Source organism: Microcaecilia unicolor, chromosome 3 (assembly GCF_901765095.1).
Source record: "Microcaecilia unicolor chromosome 3, aMicUni1.1, whole genome shotgun sequence".
Taxonomy (NCBI): domain Eukaryota; kingdom Metazoa; phylum Chordata; class Amphibia; order Gymnophiona; family Siphonopidae; genus Microcaecilia; species Microcaecilia unicolor.
In genome coordinates, this window is record NC_044033.1 from 189,882,872 (window position 1) to 189,910,591 (window position 27,720).

The 27,720-nt window shown below is 48.2% G+C and overlaps 1 protein-coding gene across 5 annotated transcripts in view; it reads right to left on the reverse strand.

Moving 5' to 3' along the window:
• The window catches only part of CACNB3 (calcium voltage-gated channel auxiliary subunit beta 3), a 185,047-nt gene that overhangs the window by 4,083 nt on the left and 153,244 nt on the right, over positions 1-27,720 (reverse strand). For all 5 annotated transcript variants that reach the window (XM_030196835.1, XM_030196834.1, XM_030196832.1 and 2 more), the window contains exon 12: positions 27,356-27,511. In XM_030196835.1, coding sequence (XP_030052695.1) covers positions 27,356-27,511 — 156 coding nt within the window. The remainder of the gene's footprint in view (positions 1-27,355; positions 27,512-27,720) is intronic.

Below are 27,720 nucleotides of genomic sequence, written 5' to 3' on the forward strand. Positions count from 1 at the left end.
GTTTTTTAATTCATTTTCAAATAACCTCTAATATATTATTTCCTTTTTTTTTTCTTTTAGCAGCTGCAGCATATTGGGCTGAAAACTTCAACATATTGTCCACACTGACTCCATGATCTTTTTCTTGACTGTTGAGACTTAACACAGAATTTCAGCATTTTGTACATGTAGCTCTGCACCTGGACACTTTAAATTTCATCTGTCATTTAGATGCCCAGTCTTCTAGTCTCACAAGATTCTTCTGCAATCCCTCACAATTCTCTGCTGTTTTAACAATTTAAATCATTTTATGTCATCTAGAAATCACACATCCAAATCATTTATGAATATGTTAAACGGTTCAGGTCCCAGTATTGAGTTAGCTTGAAAGGGTCTGCTTGAAACAGTCCCCTTGGATTCAAAACTATATACAGAGAAAAGGTTCCACTTAACTTTCTTTCTGAGAAGTTCTGAGAGAAGAGAACATTTCTCTGATAAGTGAACATTATTTTGCTCTGTACTTTAGGAATGTAAATATTGGGGTTTAAAGGAGAAATTGTAGGTTACTGATAGGCAGAATTAAAAAAAAAAAAAAAAGCAAACTTTATCAACTAGTCTCCATCCCCTTTCCCCCCTAGTTTTAAAACTAGAACTTTGTACCACAGCATTAACAGATAGCCTCAGGGCCTAGTTCAGTCTTCAATCCCACCCACCCTTGGCACAACTCTTTATTTATAGTCAGTTATTCTAATTAGGATAACAAGGGAGGAGTCCTCTTACAGAGTTTAATTACATTTAATTACTTTCTAAGAAGAAAGTAAATTGAACAATATACCATATAAGCTATAGATTTTTATAAATATTAGACTAATATCCTTAATACCTTAACAAGTTTTAAATTATTGAAAAACTCAAAAATACTAAGATGGAGACAGAGCAGCAAGAGGGGTGCTATTCAGTCTTCTGCATTGAGTGACATATGTATGATTATCTCCTTGTTGGTGAGCGGTTATGTATGTGTGCCCGATGCAAAGAGCTCCTAGCTCTCAGAAAACGGGTCCGTTCTCTTGAGGCTAGAATAGCAAACTTGGAGGAGCTGAGGGAGACAGAGAGGTACATAGCGGAGACCTACAGGGACGTTGTAGAGAAGTCCCACCTCCAGTCTGGCAGCCCCGTGCTGCCTTGGAGGAGGGAGGTCTCCTGGAAGGACAGCATCACCCTGGTGAAGTAGGAAGTACTCCTGTGGCCAGGACCTGCCCACCAGGAGATGCACTAACCTCTCGTACCGAGGATATGTCTCTGAGAAGGAAGGTGGGAAGGGTTAGGACAGCTGTTTTACATGGTGATTCGATCATTAGGCATGTAGATAGTTGGCCGGCTGGTGGACATGAGGATCGCCTGGTCACTTGCCTGCCTAGTGCGAAGGTGGCGGACCTCGCACATCACCTAGACAGGATCTTAGATAGTGTTGGGGAGGAGCTGCCTAACTTGGTACATGTGGGTACCAATGACAGGAAAATGTGGGAGAGAGGTTCTGGAAGCCAAATTTAGGCTCTTAGGTAGAAAGCTGAAGTCCATATCCTCCAGGGTAGCATTTTCAGAAATGCTGCACATTCCACGCGCAGGACCCAAAAAGCAGGCAGAGCTCCAAAGTATCAATGCGTGGTTGAGATGATGGTGCAGGGATGAGAGACTTAGATTTGTTAGGAACTGGGCAACATTCTGGTAAAGGGGGAGACTTTCGAAAGGATGGGCTCCACGTTAACCAGGATGGAACCAGGCTGCTGGCGGTAACTTTTAAAAAGGAGATAGAGCAGCTTTTGGACTACCATCTTGGAAGCTCAGACCAGATGCATTCCACATATTTACAAAGGAGGAAAGAAGAGAAAACGACAACCAGCATGGTTAAAAAGTGAAGTAAAAGAGGCTATTACAGTCAAAAGATTGTCACACTTCTGACTAACTTTAAACGGGCGATAGCAGTCAGGAAGAGTGTTCTCCTATTGCAATTTGACATGGTGAACCATCTCATCTTACTACAGCTGCTCGATTATTTTGGTGCTAGTGGAAACGTATTAGCATGGCTGAAAGGTTTTTTAACATCAAGAACCTACCAAGTGAACTCCTGCTCCAGCTCATCTCCTATCTGGAAGGCTACTAGTGGTGTGCCACAGGGCTCCCCACTTTCCCTGACTCTCTTCAACATCATGCTGGTCCCTCTGGCCACTGCCTTGTCTAAACTTGGTCTAAACCCGTTCATTTATGCCAACGACATCACGATCTCTATTCCTTTTGCAACTGACCTTAGTGAGATCCATGCGGAAATACGACTTGGACTACAAACTGTGCTTAACTGGGCCAACTCCTTTCGGCTAAAGCTCAATACTGAGAAAACCCATTGCCACATTCTCTCCTCCCCTTACAGCAAATATGCCCCACAAGCTTTAATTACTCCTGAGATTACCCTCCCCATCTCTGAATCTCTGAAAATCTTAGGAGTGATAGTTGATCGAAACCTAACGCTAGAGCAGCACACAACTTCTACCATCAGAAGCATGTTCTTCACACTTTGGAAACTTAAACGTATCAAACCATACTTTCCTAGAGGCGTCTTTCGCACTTTAGTGCAATCTCTGGTCCTCAGCTGTCTTGACTATTGCAATGGCATCTATTCAGGGTGCAGAGACGTGCTTCTAAAAAAAACTACAGACAGCTCAGAATACGGCTGCCAGGCTAATTCATGGTGCATCCAGATTTGACAGAGCAAGACCTTTGCGAGAGAAACTGCACTGGCTTCCTGTCAAGGACCGTATCACTTTTAAAATTTGTGCTCTAGTACATAAAATCATCTACGGCGAAGCCCCAGCATACATGGACACCCTGATCAACTTGCCACCACGGAACTCTCATAGGTCTGCACAGTCATATTTAACCCTCCATTACCCAGTATATTCTGGACTTAAATACAAAATAACCTACGCATCAACTTTCTCCTACACTAGTGCTCATCTCTGGAATGAAGCGCCTCAAGACCTTTCTATTTGGCAAAGCATACGCATCACTCCCATCTGGCATCTCTAACATCTGAACTGTCTTCCCCGCTGTCGTATTACCACCTCTGCTTCTCTCTTTTTCTTCACCTCGCTTCTGTCCTTTCCCATTATACTTCTAGGACATTAACTGTTTGACCTTGCCTGCTGTTTGTTTTATGTAGATTGTTGTAAGCCACATTGGGCCTACCCTTGGGTGGGAAATTGTGGGATATAAGTGCTGTAAATAAATAAATAAAATAAGAAGCAACATAAGTACTGGCAAGTCAGATGCAAAGTATTAATAAAGAAGGCTAAAAGAGAATGTGAAGAGAAACTTGCCGCAGAGACTAAAACTCACAGCAACAACATTTTTAGGTATATCAGAAGCAGAAAGCCTGTGAGGTTATCCGTAGGACCGTTAGATCATGAAGGAGCAAAAGGGGCACTCAGGGAGGACAAGGCCATAGTGGAGAAACAATTAATTCTTTGCTTCAGACTTTACGAAAGAAGATGTAAGAGATCTGCTTGTACTGGAAATGGTTTTCAAGGGTGATGATGTGGAGGAACTGAATGAAATCTTGTTGAACCTGGAAGATGTACTGAACCAAATTAACAAATTAAAGCGTAGTAATTCACCTGGACCGGATGGCATACATACAAGGGTACTCAAAGAACTAAAGCAAAAAATTGCTGATCTGCTGTTAGTAATATGTAACCTGTCGTTAAAATCGTCCGTAGTACCTGAAGATTGGAGGGTGGCCAATGTGATGCCGATTTTTTAAAAAGGGTTCCAGGGGTGATCTGGAAAATTACATTCTCCGAGGACAAGCAGGCTGCTTGTTCTCACGACTGGGTGACGTCCGCGGCAGCCCCCACCAACCGGAAATAAGCTTCGCGGGACGGTCGACACGCAGGGCACGCCCACCGCGCATGCGCGGCCGTCTTCCCGCCCGTGCGCGACCGCTCCCGCCAGTTACTTTTTTTCCGCGACTGAGAGAGTTGTGTTTTCCCCTCTCTCTCGTTTCAGCCGCCGGATTTTTTCGACCGCGTTTACGCGGATCGTCGCTTTTGGCCTGTTCGGCCTCTTCTTCTTCTTCTTTCTCTTTTATTAAAAAAAAAAAAAAAAAAAAAAAAGAATTTTGCGCGTGTGGAGCACGCGCTCCTTCTTTTCCCTCGCTTTCTAGCGGGGACGCCTCGTTGCGGCCTAGTGGCCGCTCGGTCGGTTTCAGTTTTCGTGGTGTGATTTTAGCCACCATTGCCGACTTTGACTTCGCCGACGCGATTTTTCCGTCGATGTCCTCGAAGGTCCCGAGTGGATTTAAAAGTGTGGTCGCTGCGGCCGGCCGATCTCGCAGACCGACACCCACGCTTGGTGCCTCCAGTGCCTCGGGCCGGAGCACAATCTCAAGTCGTGCGTTTTGTGTCTCGGTCTCCGGAAACGGACTCAGGTTGCGAGGCAAGTTCTGCGGGACCGTCTTTTTGGAACTTGCGCCGGCCCCTCGACGTCGACCTCGACGGCATCGGTATCGAAGACCGGTTCTTCGGTACCGGTATCGATGCCCGAGACATCGGCACCGATGGCAGCGACCCCAGGAGAACAGGTCCCGTCGGCCCGCCGGTCCGCCGGCGAGAGTGGGGTAGAGAGACCGCGTGGGCAGTCGGCCCCGGTCACTCCCTCAACTCGTGAGCCACGGGACCGAACCCTGTCGGACCCGGTACCCCGAGACCGAGGGGGATCGACCTCCTCCTCCTCCATGCCCTCCGGCACCGGTGACGTGCACCGGAAAAAAGACAAGAAGCGCCGTCACCGGGAGCCCTCGGTGCACCCTGAAGAGGAGTCGACGCCGAAGCGTCATCGCAGAGAGGAGAGATCTCCGTCGGTGGTGGAGGTACCGACGCGTCGGGGTTCCGGCACCTCGGTGCCGTCTCCTGGCCCCCAGCAGCTTCCGGCACCGACACCCTTACCGGCCCCACCGCCTTTCCCGGCAGCGGGCCTGGACGAGTGCCTCAGAGCCATCCTTCCGGGGATCCTGGAAGGGCTGATGCGCCAGGCTGTGCCGGCGCCGGGGGTGCTTGCGCCCTCGGCGCCGATGACTGTGGCGCCGGCGAGCTCTAGCCCGGCGCCGGGGCAGTCGACACCGCCGCCGCTTGCGGTGCCGGTCTCGACAGCCACGCAGGTGGAGTCCCCGTCGACGTCGATGGAGGGAGCTCCGTCCCCGCCGGCGCGGGAGTCCACCGCTCGACGACACCGAGACCTCGGTGCCTCGACGTCGAGCCGGGCCCGGTACCGGACGCAGCTACATGAGCTAATGTCCGATACCGAGGATGAGGACTCGTGGGGGGAAGAGGAGGACCCGAGATATTTCTCCTCAGAGGAGTCTACGGGCCTTCCCTCGGACCCCACGCCGTCACCGGAGAGGAAGCTCTCACCTCCTGAGAGTCTCTCCTTTGCCTCCTTTGTGCGGGATATGTCTATAAGCATTCCCTTTCCCGTGGTCTCTGTGGAAGAGCCGAGGGCCGAGATGCTCGAGGTCCTCGACTATCCATCACCACCTAGAGAGTCCTCCACGGTACCGCTGCACAATGTCCTGAAGGAGACGCTGCTCCGGAACTGGGTGCGACCACTAACTAATCCCACCATTCCCAAGAAAGCAGAGTCCCAGTACAGGATCCACTCTGACCCAGAGCTCATGCGGCCCCAGTTGCCCCATGACTCAGCGGTCGTGGATTCTGCTCTCAAGAGGGCACGGAGTTCGAGGGATACCGCCTCGGCGCCCCCGGGGCGGGAGTCTCGCACTCTGGACTCATTTGGGAGGAAGGCCTACCAATCCTCCATGCTCGTGACCCGCATCCAATCTTACCTGCTCTATATGAGCATCCACATGCGGACCAATGTGCAACAGCTGGCGGACCTGGTCGATAAGCTCCCGCCGGAGCAGTCCAGGCCTTATCAGGAGGTGGTCAGGCAGCTGAAGGCGTGCAGAAAGTTCCTGTCCAGGGGGATTTTTGACACCTGTGACGTGGCATCTCGTGCTGCGGCCCAAGGTATAGTGATGCGCAGGCTCTCATGGCTGCGTGCCTCTGACCTGGACAACCGCACCCAGCAGAGACTGGCTGACGTCCCTTGCCGGGGGGATAACATTTTCGGTGAGAAGGTCGAGCAGATGGTGGACCAACTGCATCAGCGGGAAACCGCTCTCGACAAGCTCTCCCACCGGGCGCCTTCAGCACCCGCCCCCACGGGTGGGCGTTTTTCCCGGGCACGGCAGGCTGCACCCTATTCTTTTGCAAAGCGTAGGTACAACCAGCCGGCCCGAAGGCCTCGCCAGGCACAGGGACAGCCCCAGCGCGCTCGTTCTCGTCAACAGCGTGCGCCTAAGCAGCCCCCTGCGCCTCCACAGCAAAAGCCGGGGACGGGCTTTTGACTGGATCCACGGGAACATAGCCGCCCTACAAGTGTCCGTACCGGACGATCTGCCGGTCGGAGGGAGGTTAAAATTTTTTCACCAAAGGTGGCCTCTCATAACCTCCGACCAGTGGGTTCTCCAAATAGTGCGGTGCGGATACGCCCTGAATTTGGCCTCCCTGCCTCCAAATTGTCCTTCGGGAGCTCAGTCTTTCAGCTCCCTTCACAAGCAGGTACTTGCAGAGGAACTCTCCGCCCTTCTCAGCGCCAATGCGGTCGAGCCCGTACCACCCGGGCAGGAAGGGCAGGGATTCTATTCCAGGTACTTCCTTGTGGAAAAGAAAACAGGGGGGATGCGTCCCATCCTAGACCTGAGAGGCCTGAACAAATTCCTGGTCAAAGAAAAGTTCAGGATGCTTTCCTTGGGCACCCTTCTGCCAATGATTCAGAAAAACGATTGGCTATGTTCCCTGGATTTAAAGGACGCATACACTCACATCCCGATACTGCCAGCTCACAGACAGTATCTCAGATTCCGCCTGGGCGCACGGCACTTTCAGTATTGTGTGCTGCCCTTTGGGCTCGCCTCTGCCCCACGAGTGTTTACAAAGTGCCTCGTGGTGGTGGCGGCGTATCTACGCAAGCTGGGAGTGCACGTGTTCCCATATCTCGACGATTGGCTGGTCAAGAGCACCTCGGAGGCAGGAGCCCTCCGGTCCATGCAGTGCACTATTCAACTTCTGGAGCTGCTGGGGTTTGTGATCAATTACCCAAAGTCCCATCTCCAGCCTACTCAGTCTCTGGAATTCATAGGAGCGCTGCTGAATACCCAGACGGCTCAGGCCTACCTTCCCGAAGCGAGGGCTACCAATCTCTTGGCCCTGGCTTCGCAGACCAGAGCGTCTCAGCAGATCACAGCTCGGCAGATGTTGAGACTTCTGGGTCATATGGCCTCCACAGTTCATGTGACTCCCATGGCTCGTCTTCACATGAGATCTGCTCAATGGACCCTAGCTTCCCAGTGGTTTCAAGCCACCGGGAATCTAGAAGATGTCATCCGCCTCTCCACCAGTTGCCGCACTTCACTGCTCTGGTGGACCATCCGGACCAATTTGACCCTGGGACGTCCATTCCAAATTCCGCAGCCCACGAAAGTGCTGACGACGGATGCATCTCGCCTGGGGTGGGGAGCCCATGTCGATGGGCTCCACACTCAGGGTCTGTGGTCCCTCCAGGAAAAGGATCTGCAGATCAACCTCCTGGAGCTCCGAGCGATCTGGAACGCACTGAAGGCTTTCAGAGATCGGCTGTCCTGTCAAATTATCCAAATTCGGACAGACAATCAGGTTGCAATGTATTACGTCAACAAGCAGGGGGGCACCGGATCTCGCCCCCTGTGCCAGGAGGCCGTCGGGATGTGGCGTTGGGCGTGTCGGTTCGGCATGCTCCTCCAAGCCACGTACCTGGCAGGCGTAAACAACAGTCTGGCCGACAGACTGAGCAGAGTCATGCAACCGCACGAGTGGTCGCTCCATGCCAGAGTGGTACGCAAGATCTTCCGAGCGTGGGGCACCCCCTCGGTGGACCTTTTCGCCTCTCAGACCAACCACAAGCTGCCTCTGTTCTGTTCCAGACTTCAGGCACACGGCAGGCTAGCGTCGGATGCCTTTCTCCTCCATTGGGGGACCGGCCTCCTGTATGCTTATCCTCCCATACCTTTGGTGGGGAAGACCTTACTGAAGCTCAAGCAAGACCGCGGCACCATGATTCTGATCGCGCCCTTTTGGCCCCGTCAGATCTGGTTCCCTCTTCTTCTGGAGTTGTCCTCCGAAGAACCGTGGAGATTGGAGTGTTTTCCGACTCTCATTTCGCAGAACGACGGAGCGTTGCTGCACCCCAACCTCCAGTCTCTGGCTCTCACGGCCTGGATGTTGAGGGCGTAGACTTCACTGCGTTGGGTCTGTCTGAGGGTGTCTCCCGGGTCTTGCTTGCCTCTAGGAAGGATTCCACTAAAAAGAGTTACTTTTTCAAGTGGAGGAGGTTTGTCGTGTGGTGTGAGAGCATGGCCCTAGAACCTCGTTCTTGCCCTGCACAGAACCTGCTTGAATACCTTCTGCACTTATCAGAGTCTGGCCTCAAGACCAACTCAGTAAGGAATCACCTTAGTGCGATTAGTGCTTACCATTATCGTGTGGAAGGAAAAGCCATCTCTGGAGAGCCTTTAGTCGTTCGATTCATGAGAGGCTTGCTTTTGTCAAAGCCCCCTATCAAGCCTCCTGTTGTGTCATGGGATCTCAACGTCGTCCTCACCCAGCTGATGAAACCTCCTTTTGAGCCACTGAATACCTGCCATCTGAAGTACTTGACCTGGAAGGTCATTTTCTTGGTGGCAGTTACTTCAGCTCGTAGGGTCAGTGAGCTTCAAGCCCTAGTAGCTCATGCTCCATATACCAAATTTCATCACAACAGAGTAGTGCTCCGCACCCACCCAAAGTTCCTGCCGAAGGTGGTGTCGGAGTTCCATCTTAACCAGTCAATTGTCTTGCCAACATTCTTCCCCAGGCCGCATACCCGCCCTGCTGAACGTCAGTTGCACACATTGGACTGCAAGAGAGCATTGGCCTTCTACTTGGAGCGGACACAGCCCCACAGACAGTCCGCCCAATTGTTTGTTTCTTTCGACCCTAACAGGCTAGGGGTCGCTGTCGGGAAACGCACCATCTCCAATTGGCTAGCAGATTGCATTTCCTTCACTTACGCCCAGGCTGGGCTGACTCTTGAGGGTCATGTCACGGCTCATAGTGTTAGAGCCATGGCAGCGTCAGTGGCCCACTTGAAGTCAGCCACTATTGAAGAGATTTGCAAGGCTGCGACGTGGTCATCTGTCCACACATTCACATCACATTACTGCCTCCAGCAGGATACCCGACGCGACAGTCGGTTCGGGCAGTCGGTGCTGCAGAATCTGTTTGGGGTGTAAATCCAACTCCACCCTCCAGGACCCGAATTTATTCTGGTCAGGCTGCACTCTCAGTTAGTTGTTCTTCGTAGGTCAATTTCTGTTGTTTCCTCGCCGTTGCGAGGTTCAATTGACCTGGGTTCTTGTTTTGAGTGAGCCTGAGAGCTAGGGATACCCCAGTCGTGAGAACAAGCAGCCTGCTTGTCCTCGGAGAAAGGGTATGTTACATACCTGTAGCAGTTGTTCTCCGAGGACAGCAGGCTGATTGTTCTCACCTTCCCTCCCTCCTCCCCTTTGGAGTTGTGTATTTCATATTTTTTGCTAGTCATTCAACTGGCGGGAGCGGTCGCGCACGGGCGGGAAGACGGCCGCGCATGCGCGGTGGGCGTGCCCTGCGTGTCGACCGTCCCGCGAAGCTTATTTCCGGTTGGTGGGGGCTGCCGCGGACGTCACCCAGTCGTGAGAACAATCAGCCTGCTGTCCTCGGAGAACAACTGCTACAGGTATGTAACATACCCTGACTGGTAAGCCTGATGTCAGTGCCACACAAAATAATGGAAACTATTATAAAGAATAAAATTACGGAACACAGGCAGCTCCTTGTGACTCTAGGCAAGTCACTTAACCCTCCATTGCCCCAGGTACAAATAAGTACCTGTATACAATATGTAAGCCACATTGAGCCTGCCATGAGTGGGAAAGCATGGGGTACAAATGTAACAAAAAAAAAAAACCACATAAACAAACATGGTTTATTGGGACAGAGTTAGCATGGGTTCAGCCAAGGAAAGTCCTGCCTCACCCAATTTGCTTCATTTGTTTGAAGGCATGAATACATATGGTGATAAAGGTGATGCAGTTGATGTAGTGTATCTAGATTGTTAGAAAGTGTTTGATAAAGTTCCTCATGAGAGACTCCTGAGAAAATTAAACAGTCATGGGATAGGCGGCAAGATTCTGGTGTGAATCAGATTGGTTATTGGACAGAAAGCAGAGGGTAGGGTTAAATGGTCAGTTTATCTCAATGGAGGAGAGTGAACGGTGGAGTGATGCCGGGTTCAGTACTGAGACCGGTGCTATTTACCATATTTATAAATGATATGGAAATCGGAACAATGAATGAGGTGATTAAATTTTCAGATGACACACAACTATTCAAGGTTGTTAAAACACATGTGGACTTTGAAATATTACAGGAAGACCTTAGGAAATTGGAAGACTGGGCATTCAAATGGCAGATGAGATTTATTTGGGCAAATGCAAGGTGATGTACATTGGGAAGAATAAGCCAAATCATAGCTACCTGATGCTAGGGTCTACCTTGGGGGTCAGCACCCAAGAAAAAGATCTAGGATGTGTTTTTGTATATCATAGTTTGAAATCTTTTGTTCAGTGTGCAGCGGCGGCCAAAAAAGCAAACAGGATGCTAGGAATTATTGGGAAAGGGACGGTGAAATAAGACCGAAAATACTATGCCTCTGTATCGCTCCGTGTTGTGACTGCACCTTGAGTATTGCATTCAGTTCTGGTTGCCATATCTCAAAAAAGATATAGCAGAATTACAAAAAGGTTCAAAAGAAGAGCGGCCAAAATGATAAAGGGGATGGAACTCCTCTCGTATGAGGAAAGGCTAAAGAGGTTAGGGCTCTTCAGCTTGGAAAAGAGATGGATGAGAGGAGATATGATTGAGTTCTACAAAATCCTGAATGGTGTACAACGAGTAGAAGTACATCAGTTTTTTTTACTCATTCCAAAAGTACAAAGGCTATGGGACACTTAAGAAAGTTATATGGAAATACTTTTAAAACAAATAGATTTTTCACTCAAGAAATCAATAAGCTCTGGAACTCTTTGCTGGAGGATGTGGTAACAGCGGTTAGCATTTCTGGGTTTAAGAAAGGTTTGGACACGTTCCTGGAGGAAAAGTCCATAGTCTGCTATTGAGACAGACATGGGGAAGGAACTGCTTGCCCTGAAATTTGTAGTATGGAATGTTTCCACGATTTGGGTTTCTGCCAGGTACTTGTGACCTGGCTTTACCACTGTTGGGAACAGGATACTAAACTAGATGGACCATTGGTCTGACCCAGTATGGCTACTCTTATGTTCTTATGTACAGACCTTTGGGGCACTCTATTATCAACCAGCTTACCTTTATCTACTTGTTTGTTTATGCTTTCAGAAAAAGCTAATAAATGGTAAGGCAAGACTTGACTTCTAAACCTATGCTGATTCATTCCCTTTAAAGTCGTATCTATTTATATGCAGTCATTAGTTCATTCACTTCATATATCATCTTTGTAAATCCACATAATGGTTGTTTGGGGGAGGGGTGCTTTGTATGTTTTAGAACAGCTTCTATCATTTTGTCCAGCACGATTGGTAAGCTCATTGGTTTGTAGTTTCCTGAATTACCCCTGGAGCTCATTTTAAATATTGCAGTTACATTGTACACCCTCCAGTATTTTAATTATGTAGACTGTTTTCAGTTATAGGTTGCAAGTTAACAGTTAAAAGTTAGAAATTTCGTATTTGAGGTGTATCAGAATTCTGAGGTGAATACCATCTAGTTCTGGTGATTTGTTGTTTTTTTAGCTTATCAATTGCTCTATTGCATCTTCTAGATTTGCAGTAATTTGCTTTAGTTGTTCTGAATCATTACCACCAATTGCTCTACTGCGTCTTCTAGATTTACAGTAATTTGCTAGATTCAATTGTTATAATGGGTAATGTATTAAGATGGTTTGATGGATTTCTTTAGAACAGATCCTATAGGATTAAGATAGATGAAAAGTCAATTTTCTGAAAAATGATCAGCTGCATGTGGGGTAACACAGGGTCCCCCCTTGTCTCCTATCTTGTTTAATGTTCTGATGTTTTTGTTGGGTGTTAAGCTGGAAGCAGAAGGATATAACATTTTTCTATATTCAGATGACATTTCTATCCTAATATCTTTACTTTCTAGCACTGATAATGCTAAAGCCAGGATTAGCGCTTTTATCTCTCTAATTGAGGATTGGATGTTTATCAAGCACTTAAAAGTAAATACATATGGGGTCATGTGATGCAGTGAGCCAAGAGGCTGTGTTTTTCCTGAGCTCCTTGGCCACCTTCCCCTTCTTGTTTTTTTGGCTATACTCTCTTGAGAATTTGTCATTCTTTCCCTCTTTATTGGCTGCTCCACAGATTTATCTTGAAAACGGGCTGGAAGTGAAATCTAAAGGCTCCAAACAGGACAAAGACAAAGCAAGATCCACTGCACCAGGTGAGCACAAGATGGCGGAGGGGCAGGAAGATGGCTCTGCCGTGAATGATGCACTACTGTCGAAGCTCATGGAGGCGGTAAATGTTAATGTCCAGTAACTTTCAAAATTGTTTACAGATTTCAATGCCCGGGTTACGGAGCTCGAGAATCTTGAATCTTTAAAAGAATGGGCTCTGCTGGGCTGCACAGATAAGTTAGACGACCTTGAAAATCGGTCATGACGCAATAACATCCATTTAGTGGGGATTCCCCTGAAAAATGTGGTTCACTGCTGAACTGTCAAAAGAGTCATCCTTGGGCCCTCTGAGTATTGAAAGAGCATACTGTGTGGGAGACTGAGGGCTCCACTAGGCCTCGGACTGTTGTTGCTCGAATGTTAAATTTCGCCCACAAGGAGCAGATATTACACTGGTATAGAGCGCTGCCCGAATTAAAACTTCAGAATACAAGACTGCTAACTTTCCAGGATTACTCCACTAATGTTGCACAACTGCGCAGGAGTTTCTCCGAGGTTTGTAAGTGCCTCGTGCAGAAGCAGATGCGTTTTACTCTCCAGTTTCCAGGCAAGTTACGTATGGTCAGAGATGGTAAAGTTCATATTTTTGAATTCAGCAAGGAGGCCAAACCCCAGGTATGGCAGTGGTTCCCTGACTGACTCGGTGGAGCGGCTTACTGGCTTTGCTTATGTTTGGATTTCAACCTTGATTGGAGCTTATGTGTGTGATGGACTTAATGGGATATCTTTCCTCCAATTTTTGACCAGGATTTTGCTTGTGACTGAGTGCAGCCCTCCACTGTTCTATTTGACTTTCTCTACTTAATATTTGGGTGACTATGTTCTCCCCTGTTTGATTGAATAAAAACTTCTGTTTTTTCTCTTCTCTTGTGGGCTGGAAGGGGTTACACTCTAGGGGCAATGATGAATGTGTGTGTATAGAGGGGGGGAGGGCTGGGGTGTATTAATTAATGACCTGTGTGTGTATGGTATGTGCGGATTTGGGACAGGGGGATTAGAGGGGTGGGGGTGGGCAAGGATGGGAGGGGTAGATTCGAGGTGTATGGGAGCATGCACTGGTTTATAGTTAGCAGAGCACATGTTGTGTCATTTCTAGATTTCATTTTTGGTCTCTGGATCACTGGGAAGGGGGCTGGGCTTCCTGGCAGTGATCAATTTATTCAATATTCCTTGGACTACAGGCAATCTTTATGTCCCGTAAAGGTATCAAAGTTGTCGCTTGGAATGTGTCTGGGATCAACTCTCTGTTAAGTGGGCAAAAAATTTGCAGACCCTGACTAGGCAAAGGGCTGGGATAGTAGGTCTACAGGAAACCATACTTAAAACATCAAAAATTACAACATTTATTTATTTATTTGTAACATTTGTATCCCACATTTTTCCACCCATTAGCAGGCTCAATGTGGCTTACATTCTCCGAGGACAAGCAGGCTGCTTGTTCTCACTGATGGGTGACGTCCACGGCAGCCCCTCCAATCGGAACACTTCTCTAGCAAAGTCCTTTGCTAGCCCTCGCGCGCCGATGCGCACCGCGCATGCGCGGCCGTCTTTCCGCCCGAACCGGCTCGTGCCGGCCAGTCTTCTTTTGTCCGCGCTCGGTACAGTCGTGTTTCGCCGTTCGCGCCCCAAAGTTGACCTCGCGCGTCGTTTATCGACTTCATTCTAAAAAAAAAAAAAAAAGGTGTCGGAAGGAGACCTTTATGGTTTTCTCCCTTCCCGTACTTCTAGTTTTGCCCCGGTAAGTTTTCTTTCGTCGTCGGGGTAGGCCCTATTTAGGCCTCGGGTCGAAGTTTTTCTTCCCCCTATTTTTGTGGTGCCATTTTCGCCATTTCGAGTTTTGATCTCGCCGGCGCGATTTTTCCGCCCATGACATCGAAGTCTTCCAGCGGCTTCAAGAAGTGCACCCAGTGCGCCCGGGTAATCTCGCTCACTGACAGGCACGCGTCGTGTCTGGGGGCTGGGCACCGCCCGCAGGCCTGTAGTCTGTGTTCTCTTTTGCAAAAGCGGACTCAGGTAGCGAGATTAGCCCAGTGGAACGTTTTGTTCTTGGGCTCTTCGTCGGCATCGGCACCGGGAGTATCGACTGCTTCGACGTCGTCGGCGCCTGGACCTTCATCCTTGCCCCCGAGTGCATCGAGGCATCGGCCCTCTGCATCGGGGCGACATCGGAAGGCTGCGTCGGCGTCGGTGGTATCGAGACCTCCTCATCTGCTGATGTCGTCGGACGGTGGTGCTTCGTCTGGAGTGCAGGTGAGGGCTGTCCATTCCCCTGCTGGTGGCGGTGAGCCTTCGGGTGGGTCTCCCCCCACCCTGAGGGCTCCTGCGGTACAGCCCCCCCCCCCCCCCGAGACCGACCTCCTTCGGCCTCGGCCCCGAGGAAGAGACGGCTGGATTCTACGTCCTCCTCGTCGGTGCCGGGAAGCTCCGGTGACATGCTTTGTCCCAAGAAGTCGAAGAAGCATTGTCACCGGTCCCCTTCCCGTGTCGGCACCGAGAGCTCTGGGTCGCCGAGGGAGTCGGCACCCAGTAGGCATCGGCACCGAGAGGACCGCTCGCCCTCTGTTCAAGAGGTGTCGATGCACTCCCCTTTGGACAGCCCGGAACAGCCTCCACGCCCGGAACAGACTCTGACATCGACGCCTGCATCGGCTTCCATGCCTTTTTCCACAGCCGCTCTGAATGAGAGTCTCTGGGCCGTTCTCCCAGAGATCCTGGGAGAGCTGTTGCGCCCTACCCCTCCGGTACCGGGGGCGCTTGCGCCTCCGGTACCGTCGAGCGAGGCGCCAGCTGGCCCATTGCCCGGGGTGAGGTCTCCGACATCGGTGCCGCATGCGGTACCGACTGCGGTAGCCTCCCAGGAAGGCTCCCCGACTACGTCGGCGGAGGGAGCTTCGCCGGTGCGGGCGAGGGAGTCTACCTCTCGACGCTCCCACCGTGGCCGTGGCCGTGGTTCCATGGAGTCGAGCCGGGCACGGCTGCAGACACAGGTCCGTGAACTTGTGTCTGACACCGATGGTGAGGCCTCGTGGGAAGAGGAAGAAGACATCAGATATTTCTCTGACGAGGAGTCTGAGGGTCATCCTTCTGATCCCACTCCCTCTCCTGAAAGGCAGCTTTCTCCTCCTGAGAGCCTGTCTTTCGCTTCCTTTGTCCGGGAGATGTCTACGGCCATCCCCTTCCCGGTGGTTGTGGAGGACGAGCCCAGGGCTGAAATGTTTGAGCTCCTGGACTATCCTTCTCCACCTAAGGAAGCGTCCACAGTACCCATGCATCATGTCCTCAAAAAGACATTGCTGGCGAACTGGACCAAGCCATTAAGTAATCCCCACATCCCCAAGAAGATTGAGTCCCAGTACCGAATCCATGGGGACCCAGAGCTGATGCGTACTCAGTTGCCTCACGACTCTGGAGTTGTGGATTTGGCCCTAAAGAAGGCCAAGAGTTCTAGGGAGCATGCTTCGGCGCCCCCGGGCAAGGACTCTAGAACCTTGGACTCCTTTGGGAGGAAGGCCTACCATTCTTCTATGCTCGTGGCCAAAATTCAGTCGTACCAGCTCTACACGAGCATACACATGCGGAACAATGTGCGGCAGTTGGCGGGCTTGGTGGACAAGCTCCCCCCTGAGCAAGCCAAGCCATTTCAGGAGGTGGTCAGGCACTGAAGGCGTGCAGAAAATTCCTGGCCAGAGGGGTGTATGACACCTTTGATGTTGCGTCCAGGGCCGCTGCTCAAGGTGTGGTGATGCGCAGACTCTCATGGCTGCGTGCCTTCGACCTGGAGAATAGAATCCAGCAGTGGATTGCGGACTCGCCTTGCCGTGCGGATAATATTTTTGGAGAAAAAGTAGAGCAGGTGGTAGAGCAGCTCCACCAGCGGGATACCGCATTCGACAAGTTCTCCCGCCGGCAGCCTTCAGCCTCTACCTCTACAGGTAGAAGATTTTTTGGGGGAAGGAAGACTGTTCCCTACTCTTCTGGCAAGCGTAGGTACAATCCTCCTTCTCGACAGCCTGCGGCCCAGGCTAAGCCCCAGCGCGCTCGCTCTAGTCAGCAGCGTGCGACTCAGCAAGGCCCCTCAGCTCCCCAGCAAAAGCAAGGGACGAGCTTTTGACTGGCTCCAGCAGAGCATAGCCGACATCCAAGTGTCAGTGCCGGGCGACCTGCCAGTCGGAGGGAGGTTGAAAGTTTTTCACCAAAGGTGGCCTCTCATAACCTCCGATCAGTGGGTTCTTCAAATAGTCCGGCAAGGATACACCCTCAATTTGGCTTCAAAACCTCCAAATTGCCCACCGGGAGCTCAGTCGTACAGCTTCCAACACAAGCAGGTACTTGCAGAGGAACTCTCCACCCTTCTCAGCGCCAATGCGGTCGAGCCCGTGCCATCCGGGCAGGGAGGGCTGGGATTCTATTCCAGGTACTTCCTTGTGGAAAAGAAAACAGGGGGGATGCGTCCCATCCTAGACCTAAGGGCCCTGAACAAATATCTGGTCAAAGAAAAGTTCAGGATGCTTTCCCTGGGCACCCTTCTCCCCATGATTCAGGAAAACGATTGGCTATGCTCTCTGGACTTGAAGGACGCCTACACGCACATCCCGATACTGCCAGTTCACAGACAGTATCTGCAATTTCAGCTGGGCACACGTCACTTCCAGTACTGTGTGCTACCCTTTGGGCTCGCCTCTGCGCCCAGAGTGTTCACGAAGTGCTTGGCTGTAGTAGCAGCGGCACTTCGCAGGCTGGGGGTGCATGTGTTCCCATATCTCGACGATTGACTGGTGAAGAACACATCCGAGGCAGGAGCTCTACAGTCCATGCAGATGACTATTCAACTCCTGGAACTACTGGGGTTTGTGATAAATTACCCAAAGTCCCACCTTCTCCCAGTGCAGAAACTCGAATTCATAGGAGCTCTGCTGGATTCTCGGACGGCTTGCGCCTATCTCCCAGAGACGAGAGCCAACAACTTGTTGTCCCTTGTCTCACGGGTGCGAGCGTCCCAGCAGATCACAGCTCGGCAGATGTTGAGATTGCTGGGCCACATGGCCTCCACAGTTCATGTGACTCCCATGGCCCGCCTGCACATGAGATCTGCTCAATGGACCCTAGCTTCCCAGTGGTTTCAGGCTGCTGAGGATCTAGAAGACGTGATCCACCTGTCCACGAGTTTTCTCAAATCCCTGTATTGGTGGACGATTTGGTCCAATTTGACTCTGGGACATCATTTCCAAATTCCTCAGCCACAAAAAGTGCTGACCACGGATGCGTCTCTCCTGGGGTGGGGAGCTCATGTCGATGGGCTTCACACCCAAGGAAGCTGGTCCCTCCAGGAACGCGATCTGCAGATCAATCTCCTGGAGTTACGAGCGGTCTGGAACGCTCTGAAGGCTTTCAGAGATCGGCTGTCCCACCAAATTATCCAAATTCAGACAGACAACCAGGTTGCCATGTATTACATCAACAAGCAGGGGGGCACCGGATCTCGCCCCGTGTCAGGAAGCCGTCAGCATGTGGCTCTGGGCTCGCCGTCACGGCATGGTGCTCCAAGCCACATATCCGGCAGGCGTAAACAACAGTCTGGCCGACAGGTTGAGCAGGATTATGCAACCTCACGAGTGGTCGCTCAATTCCCGTGTGGTGCGACAGATCTTCCAGGTGTGGGGCACCCCCTTGGTAGATCTCTTCGCATCTCGAGCCAACCACAAAGTCCCTCAGTTCTGTTCCAGGCTTCAGGCCCACGGCAGACTGGCATCGGATGCCTTCCTCCTGGACTGGGGGCAGGGTCTGCTGTATGCTTATCCTCCCATACCTCTGGTGGGGAAGACTTTGTTGAAACTCAAGCAAGACCGAGGCACCATGATTCTGATTGCTCCTTTTTGGCCGCGTCAGATCTGGTTCCCTCTTCTTCTGGAGTTGTTCTCCGAAGAACCCTGGAGATTGGAGTGTTTTCCGACCCTCATCACACAGAACGAAGGGGCGCTTCTGCATCCCAACCTCCGGTCTCTGGCTCTCACAGCCTGGATGTTGAGAGCGTAGACTTTGCCTCTTTGGGTCTGTCAGAGGGTGTCTCCCGCATCTTGCTTGCTTCCAGGAAAGATTCCACTAAGAGGAGTTACTTCTTTCTGTGGAGGAGGTTTGCCGTCTGGTGTAACAGCAATGCCCTAGATCCTCGCTCTTGTCCTACACAGACCCTGCTTGAATACCTTCTGCACTTGTCTGAGTCTGGTCTCAAGACCAACTCGGTAAGGGTTCACCTTAGTGCAATCAGTGCATACCATTACCGTGTGGAAGGTAAGCCGATCTCAGGACAGCCTTTAGTTGTTCGCTTCATGAGAGGTTTGCTTTTGTCAAAGCCCCCTGTCAAGCCTCCTACAGTGTCATGGGATCTCAATGTCATTCTCACCCAGCTGATGAAACCTCCTTTTGAGCCACTGAACTCCTGCCATCTGAAGTACATGACCTGGAAGGTCATTTTCTTGGTGGCAGTTACTTCAGCTCGTAGAGTCAGTGAGCTTCAGGCCCTGGTAGCCCAGGCCCCTTACACCAAATTTCATCACAACAGAGTAGTCCTCCGCACTCACCCTAAGTTCTTGCCAAAGGTTGTGTCGGAGTTCCATCTGAACCAGTCAATTGTCTTGCCAACATTCTTTCCCCATCCTCATTCCTGCCCTGCTGAACGTCAGCTGCACACATTGGACTGCAAGAGAGCATTGGCCTTCTACCTGGAGCGGACACAGCCCAACAGACAGTCCGCCCAATTGTTTGTTTCTTTTGATCCCAATAGGAGGGGAGTGGCTGTGGGGAAACGCACCATATCCAATTGGCTAGCAGATTGCATATCCTTCACTTACGCCCAGGCTGGGCTGGCTCTTGAGGGTCATGTCACCGCTCATAATGTTAGAGCCATGGCAGCGTCGGTAGCCCACTTGAAGTCAGCCACTATTGAAGAGATTTGCAAAGCTGCGACGTGGTCATCTGTCCACACATTCACATCTCATTACTGCCTGCAGCAGGATACCCGACGCGACAGTTGGTTCGGGCAGTCAGTGCTTCAGAATCTGTTCGGGGTTTAGAATCCAACTCCACCCCCCCTAGGCCCATGTTTGTTCTGTTCCAGGCTGCACTCTCAGTTAGTTGGTAAATTTTTTAGGTCAATCTCAGTTATGTCCTCGCCATTGCGAGGCCCAATTGACCATGGTTGTTGTTTTGAGTGAGCCTGGGGGCTAGGGATACCTCATCAGTGAGAACAAGCAGCCTACTTGTCCTCGGAGAAAGCGAATGCTACATACCTGTAGAAGGTATTCTCCGAGGACAGCAGGCTGATTGTTCTCACAAACCCGCCCGCCTCCCCTTTGGAGTTGTGTCTTCCCTTCTCTTTGTCTTGCTACATATGAGACTGGCCGGCACGAGCCGGTTCGGGTGGGAAGACGGCCGCGCATGCGCGGTGCGCATCGGCGCGCGAGGGCTAGCAAAGGACTTTGCTAGAGAAGTGTTCCGATTGGAGGGGCTGCCGTGGACGTCACCCATCAGTGAGAACAATCAGCCTGCTGTCCTCGGAGAATACCTTCTACAGGTATGTAGCATTCGCTTTATACTGTAAAGGCGATCGCCAAGTCCGGTAGATGTTAAACAAATACAGTTTACTCTAACCTTACCTGACCCTTATTTTAAACAGGTACAAAAAGGACCAAGGAAATAAAGGAATATATAATGTCCAATGCGATGTAAGGTATTGATGCATTGCAGAGTTGAGGCATTTAAGTAGGGCCAGTAGGATAGGCCTTGCAAAACAGATAGGTCTTTAATGATCGCCTGAAGTTTTGATGGCCGTGAATCGTTTTCACACTCTTTGGTAGTGCATTCCACATTTGTGTACTTAAGAAAAATTTGATGCATATGTTGATTTGTATCTGAGTCCAATGCAGCTTGGATAGTGGAGGTTCAAATAGGTACGTGACGCTCTGGTTCTGTTTCTGGTTTGAAGATCTATCAAGTCAATCATATATCCTGGGGCATCACCGTAGAAGATCTTGTGGACCAAAGAGCAGATTCTTGGGCGATGCAGTGTTTTTATGCTTCTGCCCCCAAAATTAAGGTGTGGGTTGCCTTATTGATTCATAAATCGGTGCCTTTTCAGCCTTAAAAAGTGACAAAAGACCTAGAGGGGCAGTATGTTATTGTGGAAGTTATATTACATTGGACCAGTCACACTTGCCTCCATCTATACCCCCATTGATTCCAAAAAGCCCTTTTTTTTTAGAATGCTCCTGATGAGGCTGTCCCACACAATTAGGTGACTTTAATTCTATCCTGGATCTGCATTTGGACACATACGCGGGGTCCCAACAGCATAGGCCCCTATCTGATAAGGTCTTGGGAGTCTTTCTAGTTTAGATTTAGTGAATCCCTGGTGGATTTTACACCTATAGAAGAAGGACTTTACCCATATGTCCAAAGTACACAATACTATGTCTCACATAGATTGTTTTTGTCTCTTGAGCATTGTTACATATCATACTGTCAGCGGATATTGGTCATTTGGTGGTATCTGACCATACGCCTATTTGGATAATGAGCATTGTTACATATCATACTGTCAGCGGATATTGGTCATTTGGTGGTATCTGACCATATGCCTATTTGGATAATGACAGAACTGGGGTGTGGGCCTCAGGGGGCGGGGTTTGTAGGTGGCGGTTCCCGGCCTTCCTATATAATGACCTTTCCTTTCGCCACTTCCTTATAGAAAAGTGGAATGATTTTCTTGAAAATAATAAGGCCCATGAATCTGACCCGCTTTTAATGTGGGAAACGGGCAAGGCAGTGATTAGAAGTGAGGTCATTGCCTATGTTAGTAAAAGCATGTAAAGATTTTTAGCTGCTCGCCTCCTTCAGTTGGAAAGACGTGTGATGACTCTGAAAAGGGTGGTTCAGGCTCATCCAACTCTTCAAAATAAGCACTCTTGCTAGGGTCCAAGTGGCTTTAAATGATCTCCTACATGAGTGAGCTCAGAAAAACTTGTTTTATTATAAATACAAACTCCACCGGTTTGATAACAAACCTGGTCGCATGTTAGCAAATCTTACTAGAAATTGGTCTGGGCCTACAGTTATCTCCGTGCTCCGGTTGTGACTGAGCAAAAACAATTGCAATCTTTGTTTGCGAAATTTTATAGTTCTCTTTATCTAGCTGAAGCTCAGGAATCCCCTGAAGAAATTGATATGTTTCTGCAGAAAGGTAAGGTCCACAGATTCTCTGCTGAGGAAACAGCCAAATTAAATGCACCCATTTCTGGGCCTCTCAAATTGCATAAATCCCTGGGATCAGATGGTTTTAGTTTAGAGTTTTTTACATTTTTGAGTTCTCAGTTGGTGGGTCTTTTGGGGGCGTTTTTTGAGTTTGGTAGTGCAGAGGCGCCTTCCCTCCTTGGTCTAATCAAGCTCTTATTACAGTTCTGCTGAAGCCTGGGAAGGACGCCCTCTTAACTGAGCCATACAGGCCCATACCTCTCATTAATGTAGACCTTAAGTTATTTCCATAGACTTAGAAAGTTTGAACTGATAGTTTGCGGGTGTCTCTCCAATATAAACAAATTAAACCAAATGGAACCTCAAATCTCCCGCTAGGGGAAACATACAGATGTATCAAGAACCCTCTATCGATTTAGGAGTCCATTAATATCATTGGTTCAAGCAAGGAGAAAAAGAGAAAAAACAATCAGTTGCAAAAACTCACTATAAGTGAGAAAATCGAGTGATTTAAAAAACCCTTATCTCCTTGCTAATTGCCCAGTGAGGGACCAAACTACATTAGACTGAATCAAACTCAACTAAATACTAGAAACTGCATTAACCTACCCCTATAGTATCCCCTAAGTCAAGCAAACCAAACTGGTAACTTCAAAATGTATCTAAATGCCATATAAAACACAGCGACACTTAGCTTGAGATCATGGAAGAAAATCCGAGCCAGTACCGGTAAGGGAAAAGTAAGTCGGCAGGGACTAGGAAACGAAAAGGACTGCCGACTTACTTTTCCCTTACTGGTACCGGTTTGGATTTTCTTCCATGATCTCAAGCTAAGTGTCGCTGTGTTTTACATGGCATTTAGATAAATGTTGAAGTTACCAGTTTGGTTTGCTTGACTTAGGGGGTACTATAGGGGTAGGTTAATGCAGTCTGAAGGATTGTACAAGAGTCTGGGACTAGGAAATGAAAAGGATTGCTGACTTACTTTTCCCTTACCGGTACCGGCTCGGATTTTCTTCCATGAAGAAGTTTTGAGGAAGATTGGCCTGTCGGGGCTTTCTCTGCATTGGATCCAAGCATTTGTCTATGCCTAAGCTCAATGGCGCCTTTACCACTATCTTTGAATTGTTCTGAGGAACTTGGCAGGGTTGTGCTTTAGCCCCTTTGCTTTTTGCTTTATCCATTGACCCCTTGGCCTGTTTAATATGTAATTCTCCTGGCATAATGGGGATATCTATTGGAGAGACAGTCCACAAAATCATGCGATTTGCAGATAATATCCTTTTTCCCTCTACCAATTTGCAAACCGTAATTGACATTTAGCTTCTTTTGAAGCTTCTGGCTTCAAAATCAATCTACGGAAATCAAAGGTTCTTAATCTTACAATGAAACCATTTCAAATTTCCTTTCCTTTTCGCTGGGCCATTGGGTCCATCAAATATGGGATTCAGTTAACCAGCTTTATCCATAAGATTTATGATGTTAACTTTCTCCCCAAATTGAAGGAATTGTTTGCAGATCTGGACCATTGGGATGGTCTTCAGTTATCTTGGTTGGTTGGGTCGCATAGTGGCCCTTAAGATGACCCTCCTTCCGATTACTGTATTTTTTTTGGCTATCCCCCTTTCCATTCCGCAATCTTTTTTCCTGGTTGTACAAAGACAAGCCACCTTTGCCTACATTTGGAAGTGGAAACCCCCTCAGGGAGGGACGTTATACTTTATATCATCTTAAATTACATGGTGGAAGGGGGGTTCCTAATTTTGAATTATATTACCAAGCGGCCTTATTACAAATCATAGCTGTATGGCACCAGAATGTCCTTTATTCATGGACTAGACTCGATCAATACTCTGGGTTCACTTCTGCTATGGGCTCTTCCTTGGTTACCCATACCACTCCTGAAGACGTTGGAGCTGCCCTACTTAATGAGGGCCTCCTTATTGATTTAGGTGCAGGTAAGATCTCGATTTTTTTTGCCAGTAGTCAATGTCACCTTTCCACACCCGTTCAATATTTATTTATTAGGATTTATTTACCGCCTTTTTGAAATAATTCACTCAAGGTGGTGGTATACAGTAAGAATAAATCAAACATAAGCAATATGCTTTTTGATTCTCCCCTAGGCTGATGGATAGGGCTTGTAAGCACTGGGTTGCCAAATCTCTGCATACTTTGGGACAGATTTAGGAGGACTGTGAATTTCTTCCCTTTTCTGAACTGCAGGATGAGTATGGCTTGCCAATTCTGATTTTTTTCATTATAGGCAGCTTAGAGATTTCATATCACTTAGAGCTAAGAATGACCTTTCTTTAATAGAAACCCATAGAAGTAGTGCTAAACTCAGGCACGGGAAAAGGGGGGGGGGGGGGTCTCTAGGCTATATAATTGAAAGATGATTCTCATGTTCAGAAATATATTTCTAAATGGGAATCACTCTTTTCTTGCAATTATGATCCTAAGCACTAGGAAAACATTTTTCGGTATCTGTTCAAGGTTTCTATTGCTACTCCCATGATTGAGAATGGTTTTAAATGTTTTTATCAATGGTATTATACTCCACAGAAACTGTATCGGACTTATAAAACTGGCTTGCTGCTTTGTTGGCGTAATTGTGGTGAGCAGGGTTCTTTCCTTCATAGTTGGTGGACTTGTACAGTGGTCCAGGCTTTTTGGACGGCGCTGCTTCAAGAACTTAACACATTTTTTCGGTTACTTATCCACTTCGTGCTGACTATTGTCTATTACACCACAGGGTTGCTTGTGTCCTTGGGAACTTCATTCAATGGCAACACATATCTTCACCTCTGCCAAGACAGTGTTGGCACAGCTTTGGAAGCAATTGGCTGTTCCACCACTTGAGACTGTTTTTTTAAGTGGATTACTATTTGCTTGATGTCTCAACTTACAGCCTATAAATACAGACATCTTATTTCTTATTTTAAGGTCTGTACCCTTCTCCACCACTGCCAATTCCAGGCTCTGCCCTTTCTGCCTTGCCTCTCCCTATGCGTGGAATAAACTTCCTTAGCCCATACGCCAAGCCCCCTCCCTGCCCATCTTCAAATCCTTGCTCAAAGCCCACCTCTTCAATGTCGCCTTCGGCACCTAACCTCTATTCAGGAAATCTAGACTGCCCCAATTTGATTGTATGCACATTTTGTCCATTAGATTGTAAGCTCCTTTGAGCAGAGACTGTCCTTCTTTGTTAAACTGTACAGTGCTGCGTAACCCTAGTAGCGCTTTAGAAATGTTAAATAGTAGTAGTAGTAGTACTTGGAGGGCAGCTGCTCCTATCTCTTAGTTGTATTTATTTTGCTTTTTCAATGCCCCCCCCCCCCTCCTGCTTGACTCTTTATGGATGACTCCTGATCCTGGTTTAATGGGTATTGTATGCTAATTTTGGGGAGGGGGAAATTTATTTTGTTGAGCTGTTAGGGTTTATGATATTCCAGACTGGTATATTGTATTGTCTTACTCTTGAATAAATAAAATCTTGAAATAAAAAGTCTTAACAGCTGTCTTAAATTGGGACAAAGAAAGTTGCCCTTTTATATAAGGAAGGAGAGTATTCCACAAATAAGGAGCTAAATAGAAGAAAGCTCTACAACACATAGACTCATATACGCCTTAGTTGGTTGTGGGAGTGCTCAGCAACTGGATTCCAACAAACAGAGCATCCTACAAAGGAGTCTCTTCAGTCTGGCCAGGCAGACTGTAGTAAATCCTCACCATTATCTTCTTCCCCATCACACATGGAATTTTTGTCCATCAATGTTTTACATTGCGCTTTGCTTCTTGCAGGACTTTTATGCTGTTTGACTCTATGCCCTCAACATATTGTGCCTATTTGATCTATCTTATTACTTCAATATAATTTGTACCCTGTATCATAGGGCCCCCAGTGGTTGTCTTTCTTCCACAGGGTCTATGAGATGTCCATTATGTCTAACTCTTTACTTAATGTCATATATTCTAACTCTCCAATCTTACTTTTAATTGTCTGTATACAAATGCCAAAAGTCCTAAAAATTTTTTTTTCTTGATATTCAGATCCTGCCTAGCAGTTGAATGATTTCAAATTACCCCTATCTGCCCTTTATTTAAATGCACTTTGGCTATTGCCATTTGTGACAAAACAGTGGGTTTTAAGCCTGTAAACTGTATTGATTATTTCTTGAAGTGTATATTTCTCTAGTTTGGCCAGCAGGTGGTGCATGTTTATGTTTGAAGCTGTTACAGAGAAGTGAATGTTTCCTCTTTAGTTAACACAGATGAGAGGTAACCTGCAGTGATGTGGTCAGCTTTTTTTAAAACTTGTTGTTCTGGGCACTGATTGGCCCAGGAGCTCAAATTCATCTAGGAAATGCTAGAGTTTTATCCAGTGTCAGTTTGGGAGAAGAGAGAGAAAGATCTCTTTGCTGAGACCCTGTGAACAGTTATATTTGATAACCTGTGGGCAGCTATATTACCTGTACGCTCAGGCACTGTTCAGGTAGTGAACAAATGTTTAGGTAGTTTTATAATTGATCCATATTCAGTTACGTGTTATGTGCTGTTTTGTTCCATCTGTTTTTATGGTCCATTGTTCAATAGTTTATGACAATAAACATTTTTAGTTTATTGCCTCTGCTTTTCTGGACTAAAAATCATGGTGGTTTGTATGTTCGGTCTGTGAGTGCTTTCCAGGATCTGTGGGACCACAGGGAGTGTGGCCTCAGTATTAACCAAGAAATCACTGGGGAATACCTTGAGAGCGGGAGACTCGCCGAGAGGCAGTTGGGACCCAGTAGGTGGGAGGAGGGTGCTAGTGTAGAGCACAAGGTGTAGATGCAGGCGGACCTGAGCTGTGCTGGGGATAGACCCTCTAAGTGGTCGCAGGATAGCCCCGTGTTTCGTGACACCATTCTTACCACAACCTGTTTATTGTGAGTTCATGCATTTTGCCAGTGTCTCTTGAAAATAAGTTAATCATAACTAATAATGTGGTCCTGAGAGACTGCTTTCTCCTAAAGTCTAGTTTAAAACCTGTTCTTTCTACGTTTAAAAACATTATGAACAGCCTGGATCCAACCTGGATAGGGTGGTGTGCTTCTTTTTCAGAATAGCAACCTCTTCCCCAAAATGTTGCCCAGTTATCTAAAAAATCTAAAGCCTTCTTCCCTGCACCATTATCTCATCAACATATTGAGGCTCCAGAGCTCTGCCTACCTGCAAGAACTGTTTATTACCTCATCTATCATATCTGTATCTTTTAAAAGTAGCAGAAGTAGATTATGGAACTTATAAATCCATTAACAGTTGCTGCTTTAATACAGCTTTCATAATGCAGTGCAAATGTCACCATCTAACTGCAAAAATTAGACATTTTTAGAGCTATATTTGGGCGTGTCTTCATTTTACCTCTTTTGGTAGAAAAAAAAGAGGACAGATGGGGAATTGTAGTTAATACCTGTAACCCTGGAATGGCAGATGGTGGTGTCAGGCTCTGTCCAACCTGTGGATGCAAAGGATGGTGTGTTGCCCGCCAATAAACCTCCATGTATTCAGCTAGGTGCTCACAGGCGTCCTCCAACTGGTTTTCATCCAGGATAACATCAAACATTTCCTGCAGTAGAGTGAGAAAAACCACATAGAAACTGATAATTTTGAGTTAGGAAGAGAGAGAGGGGGGGGGGGGGTATGACCTACAAGTCAAAGAGGGGTAAGATCTGTTTACCAAAGAGGGAGGTTGAGAGCCCTCAGACCAGATTTAAAAAAGGAGTGAGATTTCTGAGCAAAGAATAGAAAATACAATAAGATGGTACATTTTTTTTA